Source organism: Schistocerca piceifrons, chromosome 4 (assembly GCF_021461385.2).
Source record: "Schistocerca piceifrons isolate TAMUIC-IGC-003096 chromosome 4, iqSchPice1.1, whole genome shotgun sequence".
Lineage (NCBI taxonomy): Eukaryota > Metazoa > Arthropoda > Insecta > Orthoptera > Acrididae > Schistocerca > Schistocerca piceifrons.
The window spans coordinates 547,905,797-547,926,769 of record NC_060141.1 but is presented as its reverse complement, the minus strand read 5'-3'; the positions used below and the strand labels follow the sequence as shown (position 1 = coordinate 547,926,769).

Here is a 20,973-nt window from a genome sequence, read left to right as displayed (position 1 = left end):
TTCCTACTAATGCATATTTACTTCAACAGTAAATGGAAGAACTTATTAAGACAAGTTTGAAAGCAGACCTGAAAATCAGTTACAGTAAGACTTTTATGGAGGTATTTGTCTGGAGTGCAGACTTATATGGAAGTGAAACATAGGCAGTAAACAGCTCAGACAAGAAGTGAATAGAAGAATGTTGAAGATTAAAGGGGTAGACCAAATAACTGAGGATGTACTGAAACAAATTGAGGAAAAATAAATTTAGGGCACAACTTGACTAAAAGAAAGGATACGTTGATGGGACATAACTGAGGCATCAACGAATTGTCAATCTGATGATGGAGGGAAACGTAGAGGTAAGAATTGTATAGGGAGACCAAGATGTGAATACAACAAGTGGATTCAAATGGATGTAGATTGCAGTAAATATTCAGAGTTGAAGAGGCTTGCAGGGGACATACTAGCATGGAGAACTGCACAGCTTTTAGATTGAAGACCACAACAACAAGACTAAAATAATGTCTAACTGAAACACTAAAAAAGTTATAAAAATTAACAATGCAGTTATAGAGATAATTAATGAGTTTTTATGTCTAGGTTAGTTGAAGACAGTGAATTAATGGGCAACAAAAACAGATAAAAAGGAGAGTGAAATGGTTAGGAGTGCTTTTAGAAACTAAAGGGGATATTCTAAATCAAGATTTCATTGTTATTAAAATAAAAAGTTTACTATCAGTGAGTATTATGTGCTATGATTTTTGATAATGAGACTTGCTTTTAGTGCAAAAATCATTAAAAAAACTGTAGGGTGATAATGGTTTTTATAGTCACAGAAAAGGCACATAACTCAGTTAACAGGGAAAGACTCTGGGAAGAAATGGAGAAGATAGGTATAGAAGATGGATGCATTAATGTAATAAAGACAATGTATAGCAGATACAAATGTAGAATTACAACACCACTGGGGAACTCTGGATACTTCAAAATAAGACAAGGACTTAAACAAGGAAGTAATCTGTCTCCTGCACTTTTTAATGTTGTGATGGAGGGAATGAATAGGGAAGTTAAAGACATAGTAAAAGAAAAAGACAAAAAGATGATTTTTGCAGATGATGTGGTAATATGGGGTGATGACAAGGTAGATGTACAGTTGCAACTTGATGCGTGGAAGGAAATAATGAAAAGGTGTGAATTAAAAATAAGTAACGATAAGAGTGAAGTAATGGTATTTGGAAGAGACAAAGGGATCAATGGAAATATTACTTTGAATGGAGAACCCCTCAAAGTGGTAGACAGTTTCCTTTATTTAGGGAGTGAAATATCTAGTGAGGGGAGAATAACCAACGAAATTAATAGGAGGTTACAGAAGGAAGACAATTTCTATCAAACAATCAAACACCTGATTTGGAACAATGAACTTTCAGAAAAAGCAAAACTCCTTATGTATAAGAGTTATTACTTCCCTATTGTCACCTAAGGAGGAGAAACATGGACAATGACAGAAAGGGACTGGAGCAGACTGCAGGAAGGGGAAATGAAATTTCTCAGAGCAGTTAAGGGAAAAACAAGAATGGACAGAGTAACGAATGTAGATATTAGAAAGGACTTTAAACAGGAAAGTATGAGAGAGGAAATAAAAAAAGAGATTAAGATGGTATGGACATGTTAAGAGGATGCATGGGCAGAGACTTCCCAAAATTATGGAAGAACTAAAGATGGATGGAAAAAGACCTAGAGGGTGGCCAAGACCATGGTGGAAAACAGGAGTGAGAATATCTGTAGAAAGGAGAGGTGTGACCTGGCAGCAAGTGGAGGAAGAAAAGTGGTGGGAGAACCGAGCCAAATGGAGAGGACTCGTCAGCAGCCAGACCTGGCAGTAGCTGGAGTAGGATCCAGACACAACAACAAAGTTTGTCCCAGATAAGACACACCATATTGAAACCTGATTTCTAAAGACCCAGATTGTCTTTAACTCAGCTTAGCACATTTTTTTACCTTTGTTCTAAGGATCAATACATGCTGCAAATACTTTTTTCTAAGTTCAGGTGAATACTATACTTTCAGATATTTAATCAAAATGATACTGTCAGTAGCATAACATAAATCTTACATCTGCTATAATAAAACCAGAGCATTCTTAAAGTATTATCAATTATAGTTTCCATGAAACACAGAAGAATAGTCTTATTGTGTGAATTTTATTAGGCTGTTGCTTTCATCATATTGATAATTTATGTTAAACTAACTGTGCAAACTGAGTCTGGGTAATCCAAGTGCCAAGTTGTTGATGAGCAAAAAATTAATCAACTAAAAGCATACTAGTGGAGATAAAAAGAAAGAAATCCCCACACCATCAGCTGTTCATCATTCATAGGTTTCCACGTAGAGAAAAATATAAGAATAATGAAGTAAAACCATGATATCACTCTGAATATGAATGCTGGATGAAAATTCAAACATGAATCTTGCTTTGTGGAATTTTGATTACAATGTTGCTAGTGAAATGTAGAATGAAGAGTGAGATAAGTATCAGTTTTGATACTTCCTTTCTGTGATCCTGCCACCTGCAGTTTACTGTTCTCCTTGGCTTTGCACTGAGAATTATTCTCTGAAAGAACATGTTCTGTAAATTGATGTACATATTTGTTGGTTTCCTGTAAAAAAAATAATCTTTCACTTTTTCTCAGTAATTTTCTGTTGCTCATTTAATCTTCTTATTTCTTTGCTCACATATTTTCTTGCTTTTGTTGTGTACTGTGATGCCATTTAGCTCATTGTCTGTATAGAATAAGTATAGAAGATTAAGAATAGTTATTATGAAGCTCGATTTAATTTGAAATATATAAAATAATGAAAATATTCACATCATTGAAAGTCATATTTAACCAAATAAATTTAATATTTACTTATATTCAGATTATACCAGGACAGCTCTAACAAGCTATAGAAAGTGATGTGGGTACTTGCAGCATGAAACTTTCAATGGTGAATTTCAGTTTGTCATAGGCATGGTTGCATTCCTTTGAAACTCACTGGGAATGAGAAAGGAAATTACTGTTGTGTAATAGCAGGAAGCTTATTGTTCTCACTGCCTCTTTATGGCTACAGAAGCTCTGCAGTCTCCAGCAAAGTATCTCGATTTTTATTGTTCAACTAATTGTAATTCTAGCCCCATTCCCCATCATTCTACAGTCTCTCCATTGCCATGTACAATTCCATTTATTTTGCCCCTGTCCACTCAATGACTGTCCTCTCCAGCCTCCCAACTCTCTCTCTCTCTCTCTCTCTCTCTCTCTATCTCTCTCTCTCTCTCTCTCTATCTCCATCATGCTTGGATTCATCAATAAATTTCGAACCAACCAGAACCCTTGTTTTTCACCTACACATTAACTATTCTTGTATCCATTCATTCATGTATTCATTCACTCAGCAATTGCTTTTATGTTCAAGTGGACAAGACCTGTTATTACACAAAAATTGTAATATAATAATTTGAGTAGTTCAGTTTTCAGTTTTGAAATTTAGTCACGTACACTGAGAAAAAAATAACACTTTAGCAATACAATACTCAGGTAATAACCTTAATGCTATGTACTGTTACTATAATGCTTATTCATAGTCTAAACAATTTACATTTTTAAAACACTCTGGTTAACACTGTTAGCATATATTTACCACCTTAAAATCTATGAAATTTCATTCCTGTTACAAGTCTTTGAAACCTAACTTTCAAGCATGAAATGATGGAACATAGTGTCACCACTTCACCAGGTGACTTAACTAGCCTCATTGTCAATATCTGCACATCCCATATGCATTCATAAGTATTAGGAAATTGCTGGAGATGGGCACGATTAACTAACCATATTTAGGTGATCCCAATGTGCCTCTATACTGTTAACAATATTAATATAATTATTTTCCTTTTGTTCTCATTTTAGTCATAGATTTTAACATCAACATTTTACACATGATATTAATTACTATTACATCGTCTTGCTTAGTAGCTGTTGCACTTAACAGAAATCAGTAAATAAAATCATGGCTTCTGTGATTCACATCACAGAAGCATGTACATGCTTCAGCTGTGCTTAACGTTTTCATTTACTACTACTAGGGAATAAGATTTGATGAAATCTGTGTACTCACCACATGTGTTCAGTTAGTGGTGGTTGTCTTCTAAGACAGGTCCATTTGAATTACACATCCGCATTCATTACTCAAAACGTTTCTGCATTTTGTTGTGCATGTAGCTGCACCTGCACTGAAGTTCTACCCCGTTTGCCTTCTGGCAGTGCTATACATCTGAGATGAACTTCATATTAAATGCCACAAATCAACTGTCTTGAAACTTGGACCAGCATAAAAATACAGTCCAAGGTGGAAAAGCAACCGGAGATTGATATGCCACAACAAAAGGTTCTTAGTAATGCAATCAGTCTTATTTCTTTCACAGAGGTATTGATTCCTCCCAGCAGTTTCTTTGTTCCTTCATATTTCTTAGTGGTCCATGCAACTGCACATTTTGGCACCTAATTTAAAGGAATAACTTTAATTCTTACATTCAGACACTTTACAAAATTAGTGACTGAATGTGGTCTCTTTTGTTGCTGCAGAACCTATGCCAATCACATTATTAAACAGGATTTTCATTAGGTACTCCAGCTTGAAGATTTTATTTTCCATATCTAAATTTAAGAAGTATCTTAAATAACCATTTTGAATAGTAAGAATTCATCACATGTCACCACTTTCATACCTCATCCATTTTTGCTTACAATAAGTAGTGCTTTACTTCATTAAGACTGAACTGCTAGTATTTAATTTAAAAAATATTGTGTTATATTGAATGGGTGGATTGAAGTATGCACAGGTCTTAAGGATATGTCCTACCTTCCATTATGTCTCCCATTTTTGTGTATCTTCACATCATTCTTGAATGCATCAAACTTGAGCTTTATCATTCCATCTTTATGCTGATACTGCCCATATGACTTTGTTGAGTATGGTCTTTTGCTACATGAGTGTAATTTGTACACTTTTGATATTTTAATAATGAAAAACTTACAGTCTTAGAATTTTATTATATATATTTCACACAAGCACAAAGTCTGTGTAGCAAAAGAGTGGAACACTAATTACTGATTAGAAAACGTAAAAGATGGCCAAGAAATGAAAAACTGGAAGGTTGGATTTTATATTAAAATACCTATTTTCAAATGTTATGTGCAAGTCTACTGCTGATGCATTCGTCTTTACCTTATAGACTATTAGGTGATTTCATAAAGCTATATTTTCACTAACAAAGAACATAAATACATTACCTTACAGCTATCCCAAATAGAGAAGTTTTATGTTTGTCTGCTGACTTTAGATGCATTCATTGTCAACCAAATGTGTCAACACAATAAATGTGCACACTGTATTCTCGTGCTCATTCTCACAATATCTTCTCAACCAGATCTATTTTTAAACTCTTAACCAAACAATAATGTGCCCTCTCAATACTGACAAAGTAACTTTAAGTAGAGGATTGCAAAATTTGTTCTTCTTGATTGCTCATCTGAAGAAGTCACCCAGTATAGTATCGAGCGACCAGCATGATCATTTGCAATGTGTTATATGTGGCAAGGATGTGCCGAGTCCTCAGTGCTGGCAATTGTCAGTATATGTTCTTCTACACAATGCTATGACATTGTGGTGAGGCTTCTAACCCCTAAATGAAACTCTTTTCCTCCTCTGCTGTGATTGCAGTAGTAGCTAACATTCCAATTTACATATCTGTGATCTCTCTCACAAAGACGACTAAGTAGTTAAGCATGTGAATCTAAGAACATTGTGGCTATTGAATTTCCCACATTACTGAAATATCATTTATTAACTTTCAATTATTCTTTGTGATAAACTGACGTTCTATCAGCAGCAGGCAACAAATTCCCACAAAATGTTTCACCTTTTCATGGAACCATTGGGCTACAGCCCCAATCCCTGCAATTGCTACCCGTGAATTTTTCACACTGCTACTGATAAATGCATCTCTCAGGGGCTCTCCATACTGATTAATGCAGGCTTTGTAGGAAACTTTCTCATATTTTGTTAAGTGAGACTTCTCTTTACACTTTACCTACAAGCATAAGCATAAAGGAGGAACACAATGTCCAAATTTCCATCTATCAGCTTATATATCTGCAACAACAGTCTTCAGGTGTTTCCAGCCCCGCACTAGGCTACACTCAGTCAGAACCGCTGTTATACTTTCTTAATATACACATACATCACTAGATGCCATATACAATCAAGTGCCAAAACCAAAGCTCAAAATTTCTCTCATTTTTGAGATGTGGATGTGAAATAATGTATTTATCCACTTTTCACCCTACCATAGAATGTCCTTATATAGAAAACACCTAATGAAAGGAACACCCCCCCCCCCCCCCCCACACACACACACACACTTTCTCTCTCTCTCTCTCTCTCTCTCTCTCTCTCTCTCTCTGCACATGACACTTGAAAATCAGTAAAACCTGGTCTTATGAAAGAAATGGCAATATTGCAGTACTCACTGCAGACTGTTTTGCATTAAGTGCCAGTGCTCTGCCCTTTATACTACCAATTTATCTTATATACAATACCCTGTACTATTGGAAAGTGGAGTATTAGAGATCTTTTCATTTTACTGTTGGTATTACCTTCTGATATTTTATTACATCCTATATGGCTACTCACAGATTAATATCTTTGTAAGCAGAGACTCACTCAGTCCATGCAATAGCACCTGCAATTGATTCTCCAGTTTTGATCATTTTTAAAGTAGGTATGATTTCATCAGAAACATCTACTTACAAATTTATTGATGTTTCAAATACTATATTCATAAAACTAATGTATTTATCCTTTTTTCCAGGCTTTAATAGCTCATGACAGTGTAGCAATGAGAGACACAGTTGTCCAAGAAAACGGAAAAGTACTTGCTGAAGGAGATGATTCAAGCCAGATTTTTCACATGCCCTTAGATTTCTATGAAATTAAAAATAACAGACCACTTAGAATGCAGAAAAAGCTTTATGAATTCTACACAGCTCCAATAACAAAATTCTGGGCACATTCGGTATGTATTAATAAATTTAAAATATTTATGGGAGCATAGGTGTGTGTGTGTGTGTGTGTGTGTGTGTGTGTGTGTGTGTGTGTGCGTGTGCATGTTGGGCAGGGCTGAATATGTGTAAGCTGAAATTAGAGCCCAAGATAAAAAATGATTTGTTATTATACACCACCCACTATTCATCTGTTGGTGGGTGGTTATCTTTTCTCTCCCTTCCTTTTTTATACTCCTAGCAATTTGTAATTATTATTCACTGTCAAGCTAATCAGCAGAAAAGTTAACAGACAGCCTACCTTCTGGAAAAGATAGGAAAAGGAAAATTTATTCAAGCACGTTGTTGGGCATAGGCAATATAACAAAATCTCCTGCTCAATAACATACAGAAAAGGTAAGATTGCTATTCACCATAAATATGACACACAGAGTTGCAGAGAGGCACAACAAAAAGACACTTACATATTAGCTATCAGCCAAAGCCTTCATCAGAAAAGGAAACATACACACATTCATTCACACACCTCATGCACACATGACTGCCATCTCCAGCTGCCAGGACCAGACTCTTCTATTGAAATATTCATAGTAAATCTAGTGTTGTTCGAGCTGGTTATTACCACCTGGTGTCACACACTAGTTTTTACTGAAAAGTTCAGATCACATTTAAGTACAAGCACTGAAAAGAGCATGTTGGACAATGAAAATAATAAAGAGTCTCAACTTGAAGATTTATTTGAACATTGCAGTATCTTATTAGAGATGCTCCTGTTGGAGGTGGTACAATGTTGCCTTTCTCCAACCTGTGAAATAACTTACCCAAGTTTAGTGTGGATGACAATTGTGGACCAACTTGGTGTTTTCCACATGCACAGAGCATTACTTAAGCTGAAGCAAACATGAAGGAAAAAGGACTTGTAATGACTGATGGATGATTTAACAACTAATCTTTATTAAAAGTTTGATATGGTTTCTAGCAGATTGTAAATAACTTAGGAATAAAGGTAACAACTCAACAGCCATACAAAGAGAACTAAAAAATATGCTATGTTTTGGGCAAATCCTTTTCTTTTAATAGCTCTCAAGCTAGAGTACACACACACACACACACACACACACACACACACACCTGGGTGACCTAGGTGTATATGCGGACAAGGGGGGGGGGGGGGGGGGGGGGGGGGGGGGGGGAACTCTGATTTCCTGGTTAAAAACGCACTTTTCCCACGTCAAAATACACTTCTTCCAAGGTAAAAAATACACTTCTTCCATGATGAGTGGCAGTATACTTTCCTTTGGAGCTGTAAAAATATCAATCCTTTGAATGTCAAAGGTTTCATACACCAGCTTGAAACTTCAGAGAACAAAAAAACTTGGCCAAAAAAAAAAAAAAAAAAAAAAGTTTTGGAAAGATCTGTGGTGTGCAGCAACATCTATGCTGCATATTTTCATATTAAAACACGCTGCGTATTTTTGTATTCGTTTTACAAAAGTATAGATTTGAAACTGTACGTTAGTTTCCACAGCTTTGAAATCGAGACTGAAATTCGCTTTTGTAAGCCATGTCACCTGTTCTTGCCAGCCAATGACAGCAGATATTCAGAGCATAGGACACGTGATGTAGACAGCCAATAGAAACATTTGTTAAGTGGTGTGAACACATTAATAGGAAAAGTTTATGGTTTAATTTCATGTAAGTAGTGTAGCTACAAGAAAAGTTAAAGCTTCCACATATAATACTGGTCTTGAAGATCAATAGGCTACAAGAAAAGCTAAGCTTTCACATATAATATTGGTCTTTTTGCATGTGTTACACTTTAAGATACATCACACAAATGTGCCAGTAAAATTTTAAATAATGACACCAATGTCTGGTCTTCTGGGCTTAAAATTCTTCTTAGTCACTAGTCCTCAATGTGTTAAGTTTTAAATGAGAGTCAAATGCTCTGTGATTTAAGAAATTCATTGCACATTTGCACATGTAACATAATTCATCTTGAGTAAAAAGACATTTACTTAGAACTAATGCATTTCAAAGCACAATTCGCTATATTTTCCCATCACCTGTTAGAAATAACTTCATTTTAGCAGTTGCTAGAGAGCACCAACATAGGAAGCCCATATGTTTGTACATACATTGTATTAAGAAATCTTACATAACATCGTAAAAGAAACAGAATACTCCAAGAGTTTGACAGTTTCGTAAACCATACTAAAATGCATAATTCAGCTTAAAGTGCACATTCATACATCCAGATTCACAGTGAATTGGGCCCCAACCTGATATTAAGCTTTTTAGTGTGGTTTTTGGGATGAAAATTTTCTTGTAGTGACAATATTATATTATCTCATATTTGGTTCTTTATTATGGCATAATGCCATACATGCGAAATGATGAAAATGTGCACTTGAAATTCAGTGAACAGTGCAGAATGAAACACTTCTCTTCTTATAAATTGACTGCCTCTGGGGAAAAGATTAATAAAAGGCACATTTAGTTAGCAAACTGACAAAAATAACTTTGTTGTTCTGCAAGGCCACTGACTGTAAAAAATGTGGAAATAAAATAAAATCAGAAAACTGAAACTAATAACATATGTTAGCCTTCTGTAATTATGTGAATTTATTTTAATTCACTTGATAACTCCCAACCACAAAAATTGGTTTTGTTTTCATTTGATGTGAGAAAAGTACTCGAAGAGGAAAAGCAAAATCTCTGAATGTAAACATGGCTTACGTGGAAACTAACCCCTTCTCCACTACAACCTAGACTGCTAAGCGCGTGCGCTAATCTAGCATCTTGGGCATGCCAGAAAAATGTTTTCAGGTAGCATCTGGCTGCCTGTTACTACTGCTAATACAGCTAACAGCCACAATTCGAGTAGCCAAAGCAGGAGAAGGTACTGCCCATACACACCTCAACTGTGCTTGCGTGTGAGCCCACGGGCAACTGCTCAAGCAAACTTAATGGAAACAATTGTGACATCACACTCGTCAGCAGCAGTTAACTTTTATGAAGAATTCCTCAGTCTTTGTTCTAAAGCCTTTGACACATTTTGCTGTTTCAGTTCTCACCAGTCAAAATTGCAAAAAATTAACTGAAGACTAAAACAGTGAAAAATCCCTGGAATTCTAAAAAATTCCTAGGTTTTTCCGGTTTCCTCCCAGATGAAAAAATTCCTGGGTAGTATGTGAGGGAACAAAAAAGGCAGAGAGTGGGCAAAGAGTTGAGAAAGAATGGCCGGTGGCACAGAGGGAGGCAGAAGATGTGTGAGATAGCAATGAGGTAGGAGAGGCAGCAGGTGCAGTGTGTGACACACGAACACCAGAACTGGTGAGCTCATGCACCACACAATGACCATGATGTGGGAGGGCAGATTGGGAGGGCCTGACAAAACAGGGGAATGGGAGATGATGAGGAAGAGGCTGTAGATGCAAGAGGATGTTGAGGCCAAGAGGATTACATGAACAAAGGATATGCTGCAAGGATAGCTCCCACTATGCACTGCAGAAAAGTTAAAGCTGGAGGAAAGATCCAGAGTCTATAGATTGTGAAACAGTCACTGAAATCAAGCATGCTGTGCTGAGCAGTGTCTTCTGCCACTGTGTAGTAAACTCTACTCCTGGTCCCAGTTTGGTGGTGGCCATTCATTTGTGTGGACAGTTGGTTGGTGCCTGGTGGTCAAGCCCACATTAACTGCTGTGCAGAAACTGCAGCAGAGCTGGCATATGACATGACTGGTTTCACAGGTGGCCCTGCCCCTGGTGGGATAGGATAAGCCTGTTATGAGACTGGAGTAGGATGTGTTTGGTGGATGAGTCGGACATGTCTCGGGCCTGAGTCTTTAACACAGGGCTATGACCCACGTGGCATGGGGTCAGGAGTAAAGTGGCTTAGTGATAGACCAAGCAATTGTGTAGGGTAGATGGGTGGCAGAACACTACTTTACGAGTGACAGGGAGAACTGCAAATAGGTTGTCCCTCATTTCCAGACACAGTGATAGATAGCTGAAGTCCTGGCAAAGGACAGGGTTCAGTTGTTCTATGATGGTATGATATTGGGTGATGAGTGGCAAGTGCTCATTTGGAGCGAGTTCTTGGGACGGTGGGATTGTGTGGGGATATGGCATGGGGAATTGCTTGCCGACAGTTTTTTGGGGTATTGTCTGCCTGTGAGGGCCATAGTGAGACCAGCATACTGGGCAAAGGAATTCTTAGCATTGCAGGTGTGCTATCTACTATATAGGAGTCACTTCTTCGTGTGGACAGGATGACAGTTATTAGTATGTAGGTACTGTTCATGATTGGTGGGCTTGTTCCTCTCCTCACCTGTTCTTTGGAGAACCTCCTCATTTCTTATACTAGTTCATCTAATTTTCAACATACTTCTGTTGTACCACATCTCAAATACTTTGGTTCTCTTCTTTCCTCATCACCATACAGTCATGACTCAAAATGCTGTGCTCCAAACATACATCTTCAGAAATTTTTTTCCTAAAGTCACGACCTATGTTTCATACTGTAGGGTTCTTTCTGTGAGGAATGCCTTGCTTACCTGTGATAGTCTTCTTCTTATATCATTGTTGCTTATATCAGTGCTGAATGTGTCACTCCAAATGAACAGTCACTTGTTGTTCAACAATCTATATTTGATGCGTTGCAGATGTAGCCTATCTGCTGAAGGTCAACAAAATGTCTTCCTACAAATTATAGCATCATAATAGTACGTCCTCACCATCAGTCGTCAATTAATGGTGAGTCATCAATACAACCACACCACCTGGTGACACATTTTGATAGGTATGTTTTGTAACATTACTTGCCATTACTTGAGTAGTGGAGGTGAGGACATATGCATGTGATGCTACTTTGTATGAAGACTTTGTACATCATTCTGAAGATGGGCTACATGTGAAATGCATCAAATATAAGTTGTTGAACAACAAGTGATCTGTTTATTTCATGTGACTCATTCAGCAGGGACATACAAAAATGCTCTCAATTCACCTTATGGTCGCAGACCTCCTACAAGACCTCATGTTGCAACTTCAGTAGCAGAAATCTTTTGCTTCATTTACTTTGTGCCCTCCAACTTTTACAGTAAGTTCATTGCCAATCTCATTTTCAATATTCCACATTACTTTCATATTTCTATGGCTTATTCTCAATCTATAGTGTTTGTTTATTAGACTCTTCATCAGTTTAATAGGTCTCTCAACTGTTCTTCGGACTGATGACCACAGTAGTTAAGTCCCATAGTGCTCAGAGCCAACTGTTCCTCACTTTCACTGAAAATAGAAATGTCATCTGCAAATCCTTTCATCCTGAGTTTTAATCCCACTCCTGAAACTGTTATTTCTTAAAACATTACTGAATATTCTCCAGCTTTCCTTAAAACATCACCAGGACTTCAGAAAAATTATTTTTTGTGTATACCTTTTTTCCAGATTGGTTACATGGTGTTCCTTGTAATTTTTACATATGTTGTCTTAATAAGAACAGAGCCTAATCTCAGCTGGCAGGAAATATATGTTGTGGCATATATCTGTACACTAGCATGTGAAAAAATTAGAGAAATCATATCTTCAGAACCAGTAGCAATTAGGTAAGTTACGTAACTATATCTTAACAAATACTTCAACGTACAGTTTTATATTAAATTGTTATAATACTGTTTACACAATGTTTATGAATAAAATTTCTGCCAACAGCCACAAATTCTCGGTCTGGACATGGAATATGTGGAATCCATGTGATGCTGCTGCAATCATATTTTTCCTAATAGGACTAAGTCTTCGCCTACGCCCATCATCAATGAAAGTTGGGCGTATTATATTTTGTGTGGATATTATCTATTGGTACTTACGAATACTCAACATCCTTGGTGTGAACAAATACCTTGGTCCATTGGTTACCATGATGGGAAAAATGGTGAAGAACATGATTTATTTTGTTGTGTTATTGCTTGTGGTGTTGATGAGCTTTGGAGTCTGTCGGCAGTCAATACTGTTTCCTGATAATGATTTCAGCTGGTCACTTGTTAAACATATTTTTTTTCAGCCATATTTTATGCTTTATGGAGAGGTATTTGCAAATGATATTGACCCTGCATGTGGAGATGAACCTGGTATGCCAAACTGTCCAATGGGTAGATGGATTACACCAGCTGTGATGTCAACATACCTCTTAGTTGCCAACATCCTGCTAATTAACTTGTTAATAGCTGTGTTCAATAATATTTTCAATGAAGTAAATGCAGTTTCACATCAGGTATGGATGTTCCAAAGATTTACAGTTGTAATGGAATATGAGCAGAAACCTGTTCTGCCACCTCCATTAATCATCCTATGCCATATTGCCTTGTTACTGAAGTACTGCAGGCAAAAAGTGAAGGGAGTGAGTAAATTATATGATAATGCTTTGAAGTTATTCTTGGATGTTGATGACATGGAACGTCTGTACGACTTTGAAGAGGAATGTGTAGAAGGTTATTTCCGTGAACAAGAAACAAAATTGCAAATGTCAAGTGATGAAAGGATTAAGAATACTGCAGAACGTGTTGAAAACATGTATCAAAAAATTGAAGATATTAATCAGAAAGTTAACAGTCAGACTTCATCTTCTCAAGCTGTGGAGTTTAGAATTAGAAAGCTGGAGGATTTAGCAGATCAGACACTATCCCACCTTGCCGTCATCCACAGATTCATGGCAACCCATGTCAGAGAACCTTTAGCAGAATTTGCAGATGTCAGGCTTCGAACAACCACAGATGAACACAAAACACAGTCAGATTTAAGTGACCATACGGACAGACATTTAAGTGTTCCACTTCTTGGCAGAGAAAGAAGAAGACCTGTCAGATCACTGACAGAAGTTAGGCCAGATCCATTTATGTTTGGTGAGGGCCTACACTTGCGGTATGATGACAAGTCCAAATCCCCAGAACCCTCAACATCAAAGCCACTTGATTTCTTTGAGGAGCAGGAGGAGGAGGAAGCAGAAGAAGAAAAGGAAAGAACACAATCATTTGATAAGGTCAGCATACATTCCAATAGCAAAACCAGATTTTTTGCCCATATTTCAAAGCATGAAAGTGTGTCTGGAAACTCACTTGCTGAGCCTGTAGGCAGTCTCAAAGGAAGTAAAACAGATTTAGGTGTGGATGAAGAAAATTTGGAGTCAGCTACTGCAACAGCAGCAATACTTCCACCAGTACCACCTTCAATGGCAACTTCAGAGCCAGCTGAACAAGATTTGGGACGGAATGAGTTTATAAGAAGTTCATCATTTGATCAGCGAACAGATAAGAAAGACCTCAGTGGGTTCAGAAGACAGAGTTCTGATGGGTCAGAAAGAGGTAGCAGTTCCCACCGACCACCACTGATGCCAAGGAGACAGCTGAGCAAAACACATTCAGAACCAGAAAATGCCACAGGACTAGATTCTCTGGATGGAATAGATTTTCCTCGTGTTACTGTGGAGCGCAGTGTCACCTGGGCTGAACCAAGGATCACTGTAATCCCTCCATCTGGAAATCCTAGATCAATGTTGTTGGCTATGCACACAGAGTACACAAGTATCACAGATGAACTGGAAACAGTGTGTGGCCTTCTAAGCCCTCCTCGTACACCTCGCCTTCTTTCACCACCTCGTCCTGGTGATCAAGCAGTTCCTCACAGAACAAGGCACACATCAGAGATGTCAAATCCTGAGATGGCTCTTTATTTGGAGAAAGAACACTTGCGAGATGCAGAAGAGAGTGACTACCAGCTGATGGAAGGGTTAATTCAACATCGTATTCATAACGAAGAGGATTCTGTTGATAGTGCTTTCTATTTAACAGTAACAAATGAAGTTCCCGAATATCGAAGCCCAAATCAACCATCAAGGCCACTACGCCGGAGCAGTGCAATTGATGTGAGAGACCTACCCACTCCCACAACTCAGGGTCCCAATATGTTTGGTGGTGACACAGAAATGCAACAGCTGCAGGAAGCAGATGGTGGAAGCAAAAGTGGAAGCAAAAACAGTTTAGTGCCAACATCAGAAACAATGTGTTGATGCTGTGAAATCTTAGCTGCCATAATTGTTTAAATTGTGCACTGTGAGTGTGTGTGTGTGTGTGTGTGTGTGTGTGTGTGTGTGTGTGTGTCAATATGTCAGAAATCTGCCATTGTGTAAGGGAAAAAAGTGTAATCAGGAAGTCATATCACAAATTTGCAACATAAATATTTTCAGTTTTCATGTCATACGTTTGCTAGTGTAGCAAATAAATGAGTGACAAAAGTCCTGGAGATTAGTGCTCATAAATTGGATACGATTTAAATAATGAAACAGTATATGCCAGGGCCTAAATGTTATTTACATGTATCCATTTTTAGAAGTATTCCATTATTTTCATCCAATAAAATTGTGAAGAAGGAAAGCAGATGCAAACCATATGCTATTACTTACTGGCATGACAATTTAAACAACTGTAGTAGATGGAAAGCTGAATTATTGATATCACTAGAAATGATGAACCACAGGTGAAAGTGCAACTGCTTCATGTGATTGTGTAGATTCTTCAGTAATCTGTGACTAATGGATTTTTATTGATATGAACAAAATTGCCGCCGTTATCTGGATGTGACCAGTCAATAATATGTATGATTCATTGGAAACATACTGATCCCTGTGTACAAATTTTTATACAAGGTGATACTTGCTATGTGGAGGTTTCAGGATGGACATTTATTTTAGTATATGTTACAAATGACATATCTTTGGTACCATTGTAAAAGTGTTATTTTTCATGGTATGAAGTACATCAGCACTGTCATTTTCCATGTAAAACTCATAGTTGTATGGCATGGTGCATATGAAACTAAGACTCTATCAACTATTCATCTTATTAGTGGAGACAGTATAGTTTCGATGACTTGTTCTTATATCACAAGAGGCATCACTGCACAGCTGTTTTTTCTTTCTTTTTTTAAAAAGCATTTAAAACAAAGTGTGTGTGTGTGTGTGTGTGTGTGTGTGTGTGTGTGTGTGTGTGTGTGTGTGTGTAGCATTTAAAACAAAGTGTGTGTGTGTGTGTGTGTGTGTGTGTGTGTGTGTGTGTGTGTGTGTGTGAGAGAGAGAGAGAGAGAGAGAGAGAGAGAGAGAGACAGAGAGAGAGAGAGAGAGGATGTTTGCAGTCATCTTCAACACCCCAAAGTGTACAACACGCAACTAGCAGAAAAATGAGAAAGTTCTCACTTCTACTGATCATTACTGTTTCTATATTTTTTTTGTCTTTCAGTCATTAAAGAAGTGCTGGACTTATAATATAGGCGACTTGACTTACATTTTGCGAGATCCTGCTTTTACTCTCGTGAATATCATGGACTTCATTTCTTTGTTAAATTACATGGAACATGAAAATATTGTGGATTTTGAAAGAATGCCATTTTACCAGTGAAATCACATTTTCAAATTACTGGATGATTTTATTGTCATACAATCACTATTTCTTAATTATTTTGCTATTCTTCATTGCTGTTCTTTGGCAGGTATTTTTAATACATTTGTGATAATACCTATTTTACCATTCAGATGAATTTAGTGTAAAGCTTCTCTTTCATAATTTCTCTGAAATTGTCACTTTCCTGCTGCAGTCATGAAGTTAGCAGGGAGTGTTACTGTTTTCTCACTGATGGTATGCACATATATAATCTGTTTCCTGTAAGGAAAAAATTCTTAGTAAGTACAGATAGAAAAGTGTGAATGAAATTTTCATACACAAAGGAAGTAGGTAAGACTTCAAGAATGACACTATTCTTCTTTGAGAAGTACTAGTAAGTAGGTATGAAGGCACTAAGTAAGGGAAAGACAATAAAAATTATTAATAAGGAAATATACAAGAAGCATTATATATCTCACTCTCATTACATTATCTGCCTCTCATAAAATACTTTTCTTTCTTCGTACAAATGCAGATATTCATGCCGTAGTCACATGGCTACGCAGTTATAGATGCTTTATAACCAACCAGCAGTGCTGTGATTTAAACCTGTACATCAAGTGCAATTTAAAAAGTGAAGTGAAGACATTTCATAAGAATTCAGTCATGTTTAGCACTTGCAATACTGGTTAGATTTCTGCTGAAGACCAGTGGTGTGTTGCTTTGCCAGATGGAGTGCAGCATAATTAAAATTGTGCAAAATATATGATGCAATGTCTTTGACCCTTGAGGTATTTACAGAGAACCTTTAAAACTTTATAGAGAATCTACAGAATTGTTGTCAATGGAAGAAAGAAGTATTTCAACAGTAGTTTGTGCACAAAAATTTAGTCTCATAATTTTTTTGCAAATGTCTTTCAAACAGTGTAGTTCCTTAAGCTGGAGACTTCATTAATAAACTAAAAATGTTTCTATTCTGCAGAGTGAAGCAATACTACACAAAACACAATTATAGTTTCATTATACCTTTTTAAAATCATCTGCCGTGTCACTTGGAATTATTGAAATTGGTGTGCTTTTCAGGCAATAGCCTGTTGACTTCTTTTGGATCCATTATTATATCTTAATTTATTTATATAGCTTTTCAAGACGAACAACTGAGAATTCATCTTAAAGTTAAATGACAATCATATGCATGAAATATGCAGTAAGATGGCATATGGTAAATATTCCACTGTCAATTTTTAACTTTCTATAATGATCTTCAAGATTTTAGTCGGCATTAATGACAGGATTGGTAAGATTCAGATACTACTGTTGTTTGTTGAAATATTTGCTATTATGAAAGATTTTTACATAATTGTAGAAAATATTTTGATCAGAAGAATTTGTTACTGGAAGTTCATCATGCAATATTTGATACCACAGAAAATATGATTTAGTTAATCAGTGACATTATGCACTGGTTTTATTGATACTATTCATAGATAATGTGTAAAATTAAGACATTTATGGGTGAAAAATGATGCATTAACTTGTGGGATCAGCATTTGCAGATATATTGCTATTTTAGCAAATAAACAATATTTATGATCATCAGGATGATTTTTTTGCAATAACTATGGCAATATATTAGATATGAAATGGAAAGCATATGGTGCTTATCATTTAATACTGAGAATACTGAAATCTTTTTTTATATTCCATGTTATTTTGTACATACAGATGAACATATGTAAATAATGTATATGCTCACCAATTTTATAATAAAAAAAATGCTGTTGTGTAATGTGAATATAGAAATATACAGCGAATGTACTGGTACTATCAATTATTTTTTAGTTTCAGGGCAGAATATTTCTGAAAATGGCACAACAATCATGAAAAATACAACAGTAGGATTTAGTCAGCTTAAAACATGTCAAACATCTCTTTTGTCATTACTGAACACAGTTATGTATACAGGACAACTTTAAAAATTGTGTTACAAGATGGTTGTGTTATTGTATGTGCTTGTGACATATTATGTGGTATATGGAATATGAGATGTATCACCATAGTTGACTGGAATGTAATATATTAGCATCCACTGACAGAATTAAAAATTCTGAAAGTAATTGTTTTTAAAATAACATTTTTTTTACAACCACCTCAGATCAGCAGAAAATTCTCAAACAAAGAAGTTATCTAGCACCATCAGAGTGTAGAAAGTGCACAAATTGAAAAGGCCTAATAACCACTGATATATTTTCTGTGCTTGGTAATTTTATCTTCAAATATGACACTAGTTATATGTTGTTGGATACAAACAGCTGGAGACCATGGAAAGTAAAAGTGAAAAGGTGCTGATGAGTTAGTGGAGGGTAGATGTTACTGACATTTGCAGACAAGGTACGAATAATGCCCAAGGTGCAAACAGTAGGTAATTCCTTTACCTTTCACATTCATTAGTTCTTTTACAAATTGCAGAAATGGGTAACTAAATTTCCCTACATCTGTAAGACTTCATTTCTAGCAAATGCTTTGATTATATTTGTTACACCACAAGCTCTTTTGAAAGGAGTTCTGACATTAACTGATTTAAGTTCTTCTGTAACAAAAGTGCTACTTTAACGAGTTTTATTCTTACCACATTTCCACACACATCTAGGGGAGTGGCTCTATACTCAGTTCCATCATGTGTGTGCTCTCCTCACAATGAAATAAAATGTTGTCTACATTTTTTTAAGTTTAGATGTTTAAAGAATACAACAGTTTCCTTTAATAGGAGGTAGGCTAGTGTAAGATACACATATAACCTCTACGTCCTGAATAGGAATTGTAAGCGAATATGAGAGAAGATGGAAGTCGGGCAATGACCAGCAACAGAAAGAGTGTTTTGGATATATGAAAAGAACAAAAACATATTATTTAATGTATATATTAAAAAAAAAAACAGAAAAAAATGATCCAAAGCAAATGTAAAAACTGTTTGATTGGTGGAGTCACAAAGGGAATGATGAGGAAACAATAATGATATATATAAGGAGAATAAGATGGACCAAACAAGACTGACTAAATAAAAAAAACTACAGGAAAGAGGAAGGTAAGGTACTATCATGCAAATGAATAGTTGCCTGCTATCATAAATAGTTTTACAGTGGTAAGTGCAACTGCCATTTGTAGCAGTACTTCTGAGTAAGTCTGACAGCAAAATAATTGTCGAAAGACTGAATGCAGTATACAGTGTCATATATAATTTTAATGCAAGCGATAGAAGAATTTCTCTTATTTTATGTAGAAGCAATATTAAAGTTCTATGTGAAATGTGTAGAAAGTTGAATGAGGTGGATTGTAAATTGAAGCAGCATCTACTGATGTCCAAAACCAAGCACAGCAAACTCAAACTGTTCAAGATTAGAAATACATGTGACATCATATTTTATGTGTTTATTGGAACAGATGGGCACAGAGGTTGTACTGTGTCTGCAGTGACAAACTGATTGCTACATCAGTAAAAAACAAGTAGATGTAGCAATTACAGACAATGAGGGCAAGCAGTTTTGTGTTAGAAAATAAAGAGCACTTGTAACATAAACTGGTATGTCTTATATCAGTGGAGGTGTTCGCACACTGAAGAAACATACCCTTTCAAATGGCTGTTGCTGCAAACCCTCTTCTAACCAGTAATTTGGCTTTCTTGGTATTTTCAGTCAATTTATTGCACTTCTTTACAAACCATCTAAACTAAATTTCATTTGCAATATTTGCATTTCTTCAGTTCAAAGATATTACAGCACTAAAGTGTTCATCATGTGAGATGCAACTCCTGCACCTGTGTGCAGCTATTTTAAGAAAGTAATAAAGGCTTATTCACAAAAAATTACTTCAGCCCTATCTTAGGCTTGTCTCAGCCACACTATTTGCATTAATCTATCATTATATTATAATCATTACTCTTATATTTGTGCATGATAAATAACAGACATTCTACCATGATGAAAAAATGTCACAAAGAGGCTCAACTGTAATATCACACTGTTAGTTGCAATACAAACCACATACTGTCTTCAGTGCTTTACTAACTGCTTCACAGTCTACATCTGTATCCTATAATCCACCACCCAGTGTGTGGCGGAGAGAACATAGTGTATCACTATGACTGTTTGAAATTGCGATTCCTTGTGGGGATAGTGCTATCTAATTTTACTGCAGAATACACCCTGTCAGACTGACAGGGCTGTTTCCTCATCACCCTCTTAGAGTGAAAGAATTGTTTCCCCTGTTACACTTTGTCATTTATTATCCTACTGTATATTAAGTTATATGTATAACATTCATTTTCCACTTTCTTTTTTAATTTTGTCATATGTCAATTTCTTTTACATTCCAATGTGTTACCTTCATACTACTTCCAAAACTCTGTTGTTTACTCAATTAATGGATTATCTGACATGTTGAATCAGTGATTAGGGTCCATCTCTT

The 20,973-nt window shown here is 36.3% G+C and overlaps 1 protein-coding gene across 1 annotated transcript in view; it reads left to right on the top strand.

Moving 5' to 3' along the window:
* LOC124795998 (transient receptor potential cation channel trpm) overlaps positions 1-16,106 on the top strand; it is a 186,217-nt gene extending 170,111 nt beyond the window's left edge. Inside the window, exons 15-17 of the mRNA XM_047260080.1 lie at positions 6,890-7,093; positions 12,530-12,687; positions 12,794-16,106. Of these exons, the coding sequence (XP_047116036.1) occupies positions 6,890-7,093; positions 12,530-12,687; positions 12,794-15,143 (2,712 nt within the window). The 3' untranslated portion in view covers positions 15,144-16,106. The remainder of the gene's footprint in view (positions 1-6,889; positions 7,094-12,529; positions 12,688-12,793) is intronic.
* The last annotated feature ends 4,867 nt before the right edge of the window (positions 16,107-20,973 follow it).